Here is a 7745-nt window from a genome sequence, read left to right as displayed (position 1 = left end):
TGTTTTATTGTTTCTTGTTGCATGTACTACAAGAGAAAGCCTTCAGAGACCAGAGTCTTAATTCCTACAATACTTGAATAAAGTGAGTTCAAGACCCATGCCTTTCTACCAATACTTCCAAAGATTTTTTTGGTTTTTTAGCAGAGGTTTAGTGGGTTAGATACAAAGAAGCAGTTGGAGTCAGTTCCTCTCCTTTAGGAGAGTCACTGATGTCTTCCTGTCTGCTCTCCTAATGAAAATTAGCTCCAGAGGATTCGGAAATCCTTTAGATTAGCTACTTAAGGGACATTTGTAGTGTTGGGTTGGAGTAACAACAACCCACCCTGTATGAATACAAGTACCTCCTTTGTGGAATCCAGGATCTCTGGATCCAAGCCTATATTACCTGGACAAAAGACAGAGTTTGAATTTTAACAAAAGGTATCCTCAGAGGAATTTTCCAAAATATCTGTAGTGCACCCTACCTTATTGGAAGAGCAAATAAAGTGGTAGATGTTTTGACAGAATAGAGACCAGAAAATATTTCAAAACTTCAGCACTTTTTATTCACTTACATGCAACAAATATTAGAAGGCAATTACCAATGCAATCCATTGTCATTTGACAATACAGAACTGAGATCCATGTTGCAGGTGTTATTTCAGCACACAAAGGTGATTCTTTTTTACACACACACACACACACACACACACACACATTGAATTCATGTGCCTCATGAGATCTTCACAATACAGCGAATCACCTATAACATCCCTTCTTAACACAGTGTTAATGGTATTATATGGCGGCATTTCCCAATAAAAAAAATTATCAGCAATATTTTCTTACACATCTTGTTGCCCGGTTTACACATGCAAAGGACAGGAATGCAAGAAAATATGAAGAAAATGAAATGGATTAGAAAAGCAATGGACCCCGTGACATGCTATGTACGTTTACTCAGTTCAGTGGGACTTATTCCCAAGTGCGCCTGGGACTGCAGCCTCAGTTAAACAAACAGGGTAGAAAGGTTCTATATTACTGTATGAACGCTTGAAGCCAGCAGATCTGTTGCTCATTATTTAGCAGGTGCCCTCTCTGTTTCTTAAACTAACCTTGTCTTTATGAACAAGCTATAATAATTATTTGATTTGCTTTCTTCTCCTTCCATCAGTTTTATAACAATGTTGTTTTCGGTTTTATTTCTATGCTACGGTTCCCATAGTCATTTTGTTTCACGTTGCTTTCGCTTATTTCATGTTCCTTTTATTAAAAAAAAAAAACCTAACAGGAAAAGAATCATAGAATCATAGAGTTGGAAGAGACCACAAGGGCCATCGAGTCCAACCCCCTGCCAAGCAGGAAACACCATCAGAGCACTCCTGACATATGGTTGTCAAGCCTCTGCTTAAAGACCTCCAAAGAAGGAGACTCCACCACACTCCTTGGCAGCAAATTCCACTGTCGAACAGCTCTTACTGTCAGGAAGTTCTTCCTAATGTTTAGGTGGAATCTTCTTTCTTGTAGTTTGGATCCATTGCTCCGTGTCCGCTTCTCTGGAGCAGCAGAAAACAACCTTTCTCCCTCCTCTATGTGACATCCTTTTATATATTTGAACATGGCTATCATATCACCCCTTAACCTCCTCTTCTCCAGGCTAAACATGCCCAGCTCCCTTAGCCGTTCCTCATAAGGCATCGTTTCCAGGCCTCTGACCATTTTGGTTGCCCTCCTGATTAAGGCTGCAATCCTATGCGCACCTACCTGAACACAACAATACTTACTTTGAAGAAAACAGCACCATGTAGTACCTTGTTTTTAAGAAGATCGCTCTCACTGACACACACTAAAGCATGAAATTGGCAGTCCTGGTTATGATCAGTTTTGCTGTCCTCACATTTCACAGCCACTGTGCTTCCCAAATGATGAGACTAGTTGGAGACCGCAATGGAAGAAAACCACATCCCCACAGCAAGCTCTGAATCATATCCCATGTTACCAGGAGCCTTGTTCACATTGCTCAGAGGCTGTTCAACCCCCAACTAGCTTGGCATTTCAAAGACGCATCAGCGGAGAGATTTATGCTTCCCCCACAGAGCTGAGAATACTAAACAGTGGCAGGTTGAGCAAGGCAAGTGCATTGCAATGCGTCCTACTCTACCCAGACTCAATAATGTTGTACAGTCAATCTGGAAGGGGGAAGGAAAGAGACAGCACAGGTGTGTACGCATGAAAACTGCAGTCAAGTCAACAACAGCACAGCCATAAACAAATTTATTCAATTAAAAAAGCCCCATCCACTTGGGAGAATTATGATCTTCAGATTGCAGGCAGAGAAGGTGAGCTCACGGCAGAGGTGAGATTTTAAGTGGGGGATTTCTCCACCGCCATCAGCCATCCATGACTGCCACTTTCTTCTACACAATTTCAGCAGCAGAACCCTTGTGGGAATATGCATAAACTTGATCCTTCGCAATATTGTTTGCTTCAGGCACTTGGTCCTAATTTGCCTTAAAAGTCTCCTAAACAGATAATTACGAGCAGTTCGGTTAAATGCTTGGCCAACCAAGAGTGGGTGTCACCGGGGAGGGCGCTTGTTATTTTAGGAGAATGCGTGGGTGATACGGAAAGGAAGATCTTCAGATGCTGTGGATTCGTATGCAAGAAAAAGAGTGCAGTATGTTTGGGGACACAGATGAGACTGGTTTTGGTTTAGATTAATGGGTAATATACTTGAACTATGCCACCTTTGACTACGTGCTGAAATGCTATAAGGAAAAAGCTTCAACAGGTGTCAGGGACAGGCTGGGCACAGAGGAGTGGTAGGAGGCACCAGTTGGGAACCACCAAAGGAATAAGGCTCAGAGCCTGGGGAGTGGCGGTGAGACAACAATGAGTGGTCAAAGGGAGAAGACTGGGAAGAGAAGGTGTCGGAAGCTGGCACCTTTTAAGAACTCAGGAAGGGGGAACTAAAAGGTGACATTATCAATTACTCTTAGTAAACAGAAGCATATGTTCATGTGTCATGGACTGGGTAGACTCAGAGGAATGGTGGGAGGAAACAGCTGCGGAACCACCAAGGGAAGAAGGAGAAGACTGGGAGAAGGAGGTGTTGGAAGCTGAAGAGGTATCAGGGCTTAGGGACCAGAATCAGAGGCAGAAGCTGAAGAGGAGGGAGGCCAAGAGGCAGAGATGAGTATACCTGGCGAAGAAACCAGGGTGTCTCCCACTCCTGCTGCAACAAGCTCCCTTCCCCACTGGTCTCCCGGGTCCAGAAGAGGTATGAAGAGAGGGAGGAGCAGAGACAGGAGTGCCGGCTGAGTCTCAGATTGCTTGGGAAGCACCCGGGATAACCACAAGTCTTAGGCAGCTGTGGGAAGGCAGGGAGCTTCACCCCCCCCCCTTGGGCAAGACCTACTGGGAAGAGCTGCTGCGCTCTTCAGGCCTGGCATAACTGAGCAGCCTTGTTTCTTCTATTACAAAGTTAACTTCACTTACTCTGTGTAATTTATTGCTCACCTGACAACAGGACAGAAAGTATATTGGGCCAGAGACAAGCAAGATTTTTGAGAGCGGAAGCTAGCATGATGAGAGTAGTTCAAAGATGGAGAACCTTCCTTCCCCCCTCAAGGACACATTCCCTCAGGGGTTGTGTGCTGCAGCTGGTGGTCAGTGGTACCAAAGCCACATGATTCGCTTTCCACATGAATCACATTAGATCTAGGGGTGCATATGGTCCCTTGAGCCACAGGCTTCCCATCTCTACCAGAGATCTAGGAGAAGATCTAGAGTCAAACACAATGACTACCGTCACAGTCCTCACTGGCAATTTTGGCGAAGAATTAACTTGTTCCCCCACTCTCACATCCAGATGGTTTGCACCACAGAGATTTCCCAAGAAACAGAGCAGTGCTACCATAGGAAATCATAGCTAATGGTGGCGTTCCATTCTTACCAGAAGTTCAGACTGCATCTCATTTGAGGCCTGGAGTGGCTAACTGGTGACTCTCCAGGCAATGTTGGACTCCAACTTCAATCAGTCAGCACAGCCTGGTTGCAGCCTAACATCACCTGCAGGGCCACAGGTTAGTCCAGCCTTACCCAATGAAGTGCTCTATATACCAGTAGATCTTTTTGGACTACAGCACCCATCATCCTTGACCACTGGTAATGCTGGCTGGGGCTGATGGGAACTGTTGTCCAAAACATCCAGAGGACACAAGGCTGGGGAACAGTGGGTTAGCCTATATTCCAGATTTTGTTTATACCTATGTGAATGACACCCATGGTGTTAACATTCATTCCGTTGTTTGATCACCCCCTGGCTCAAACCGGTTGTATATCATCTCCCATAAATACGTTATTTTCAGCTTAACACATTAGAATCTGAAAGACAAATAAACAAAAGGAGATGTACCCATTGGTTGCAAGATAAGGTGTGACAGAATGTTGAGGCACTGTAAAAACCTATCAGATCTATTTATCTAAAGGCAATCGTGAGATAGATGTGCACAGCATGGACAATAGCTACCAGTGCATTGTGAAAGCTCAGTCTTCAGCCTTTAAGATAGTCCTTGCCAACTTGGAGCAGTCCAGATGTTTTAGCCTACCTGCCTATCAGCCCTTCTAAACCCTTGCAAACATGGGGAAAGCAGTACATGGGGGAAAGGGTTAGGGATGCAATCCTATACACTCCTGGGGAAAAGTCCCACTGAACTCAAATGAGACATACTTCTTAATAGCCATGGGTAAGATATCACTGCAAGCATTCCTCCCTGTCACTTTTCTGCTGCAAATCACGCCCTCCCCCAATTTTCACAAGTAGTTTCAATCAGAAGCAGCAACCAGTTGACTTTAATATATGCTTGCCTTTAGTGTGTCACAGCAAAACCAGTAAAAAAATCCTATGTCAACTTGGTAGTCTGGCGCCTTTAAGATGGCAACAGGGTGGGTTTTTTGGGTGTTTCTTTTGCAAAAGATGCTGCTTCATCAGGTGCATGGGCAACTTTTCAAGGGGATCCTAACATGCTAATAAGCAAGGGATCACCCAATGTGCAAGATGCTTCCTTGAGATCTGGTGGGACACCTTAAAACTAAGTCCAAAATACTTCCATCCCTACAGCTCAACGTTCTGTTATGTGGCTGTCAGATGCATACATTTAACACTACAACAGTCATTTCACAAAATATTAAAATTTTAGAATAAAGGTCAGTCTAAGAATTTGAGTGACGGAGGCAGAAGATAGCTAGACACCATTCACGGGAATGCAGCCCTGGAAGCTCTCCTACGTAAGTATCACCGAAGGGAACAGAAGCTTCGCAGGACCGCTGTTGCATTAATGAATGGCTCCTACCTGGGGCTCATAGATCAGATTTGGTTGTCTCCCGCTCTGCCACCAAAGGTTAGGGCCACCACTAAGAGTCACCAGATTCCCTACACTGGCAAAGTCATGCGATCTCACTTCCAAGGAAGGGTATAGCAGAATACCAACACTAGCATTGCTAGAAGGAAACTCTGACATTAGAGAAAAAATTAGGGTACAGCTCATTTCAAGGTACAACTCCATTTCAGCAATGCAGGACTACGTGGCACAACACACTGTATGTTGTGGAAACTCAGCAGTGGAACACCTACTTCATGCATAGAAGGTGCCCCTGGCATCTCAAGGTACGGCTGGGAAAGACCCTGGAGAGGCACTGCCAGTCAGCCAGAAATACTGAGCTAGATAAATGATCTGACTTAGTGTAAGTCAGCTTCCTATGTTCCTATATAGGACATTTATGGGGTGAGGGTTCTCAGGTCTCTTGTGACATACTGTGGCCACAGGTACTGTACCTATTAAGCAGGTGCCATGAATCTGGGGGAAGCAAGGCTTCCATAGCCTCCAAACAAATTGCTACCTATAATGCCCTCTTGACACCTTATTCAAGAAAGCACCAATTCCCTGCTGACAACTGCTATGCTTTCTGAAGTGTAGATATGGGGAGGAGATGTATTGGTTATTAGGAAGAAGGAAGAGATGCAGTCAGTCACTCAGGACACCTTCAAATCTCTGCCAAGCCACCAAGTTCACTGGGTGGGCAACGCAACGGGCAGGTCATGGCATTCCTGAGCATTTTTGCTTGGAAATAACAAGAGTCTGTGAAGGGACTGGCAAGTGCAGTTGCAATTGCTGCCTCTGTCTAATTTACTCTTGCGTCGTGAGGGTGAAACGGGATCTATATTGCAATGCACCACGAGCCCCTGAGATCTGGCAGGGAAGGAACGTTAAACAAACGCGGAAGAGTAATTTAACTGATATGCCAAACACAGGGGGAAAGAAGCAGAGCTTTTGGGCGAAAAGCATTTCAGTGCCAAAGTCGGAAAAGCTAAATGGCAGCACCACCACTAATGGACAATGTGGGTGGGGCACAATCCACTGGGACGACTTTCCTGGGCAATACTCATCCAACCGATTTTTCCGCACCTTCCTCCCTTTTGCACTGAGCCTTCCTGGAAGGTTGTGGCACATGGGTCAAAAGCCCAGCCTGGATGCCTCTTAAGTGGTACCCAAATCCACCCTGATCCGCCTTGTGCCTGGAAGGGCCTTTGGAAAGACTCATCCCACAATATGTCCTTTTCGTTTTTTGCAATTCTTTGGAAATGCCTGAGGCTGCAGCCCGTAAACCCCGCTGGGGACCGTGGTGGGCGGGTGCCATTCGATTCTAGAGGGATGCGAGGAGCTGTGTAGCCGAAGCAAGCGGGGGTGCCCTTGGCAAGGGACTCGGGTCTTGTGGGAGGGATCCAGTGGCTGCTCCTTCTGCTGAGGCGTGGGCAGCCACGGGGAGGGAGGGAGCGAGAGAGGGATGAGCAGCCATCACTGCAGTGATATGGAGAATCTGATAACAATAACCACGAAGGGGAGGGGATGGTATCAGCTTGCAATCCAGGAGCTGGTGGGAAACTCACTCAAGGAGTGGTGGAGTGGTCTGGCCACTGCCATTCCTTATTCTTTACCTTAAGGCTTCCTCCATCCATCTCCACGCCAAAGGCACCTAGGCCAGCAAGCTATGGGCATTCCTGGGGGGAGACGGAGGCGGTGACTATCCTCTCTTTCTGCCTCTCCTTGTCAAAGGGGAAACACACCTTCTGCCCCCGAGGGCGCCTGCCGCCGCTGCCAACCCCTTGGGGATGGGGGTCTCTCATCCTGGCAGCAGGTGAGAACCAGCCCAGGCTGCAAAGGGGAGACCCCGCACTCCAGACGTGAGGCCAGCCAGCGAGACCCCCTCCCCACTCGGGCACACGGCAGCGGCCCATTCTTCCAGACGGGGGCGGTGGGAGACGGCCCTTCCAGCCCAAGGCCCCTTCTTCCCCGCCTGGCTCGCCGCGGCGCTTCTCCGCCCTTCCTTACCGACAGTCCTGGAGCCGATGCAACCCATCCTTCCTCCGGCCCGCGGGGCTCCCTCGTCGGGGAGGGCGCGCAGGAGCAGGTGCAGGAGGCGGCGGCGGGGGAAGCGGCCGCCGCAGCCTGTGCGCACCGAAGCAGAAGGCGGCGGCGGGAGCGGGGCTGCGGAGCGGGGGCTCCGTCACGGCGAGTCCCCAGGCCGGCCCGCCGGGGGCCCCGCAGGGCTGCTCATCCCCGCGCCGAGGGGCGAAGGCGCGCGCGAGCCCGGCGGCAGGCCGAGGCGCCCCGAGGGAGCCGCGCCAGACGCTTCCCCGACGAGCAGCCAGACCCGCCTCCTGCCCGCCCGCCTGCCGTCTCCCTCTCTCTCTGCCCGGCTCGGTG

At 48.4% G+C, this 7745-nt stretch overlaps 1 protein-coding gene across 3 annotated transcripts in view; it reads right to left on the bottom strand.

The window, feature by feature from the left end:
• FAM131B (family with sequence similarity 131 member B) overlaps positions 1-7498 on the bottom strand; it is a 51206-nt gene extending 43708 nt beyond the window's left edge. Inside the window, exon 1 of one of the 3 annotated variants that reach the window (XM_083719412.1) lies at positions 7371-7498. In XM_083719412.1, the coding sequence (XP_083575538.1) occupies positions 7371-7398 (28 nt within the window). In that variant the 5' untranslated portion in view covers positions 7399-7498. Of the gene's footprint in view, positions 1-1763; positions 2235-6928; positions 7006-7370 lie in introns of those variants that run through there. The other 2 variants (XM_083719411.1, XM_083719413.1) reach the window with 2 other exon arrangements.
• Between the last annotated feature and the right edge of the window lie 247 nt (positions 7499-7745).

Source organism: Podarcis gaigeae, assembly GCF_964106915.1.
Source record: "Podarcis gaigeae genome assembly, chromosome: 17".
NCBI classification, from domain to species: domain Eukaryota; kingdom Metazoa; phylum Chordata; class Lepidosauria; order Squamata; family Lacertidae; genus Podarcis; species Podarcis gaigeae.
The sequence above is the reverse complement of the archived record's forward strand: the minus strand, read 5'-3'. Positions and strand labels throughout refer to the sequence as shown.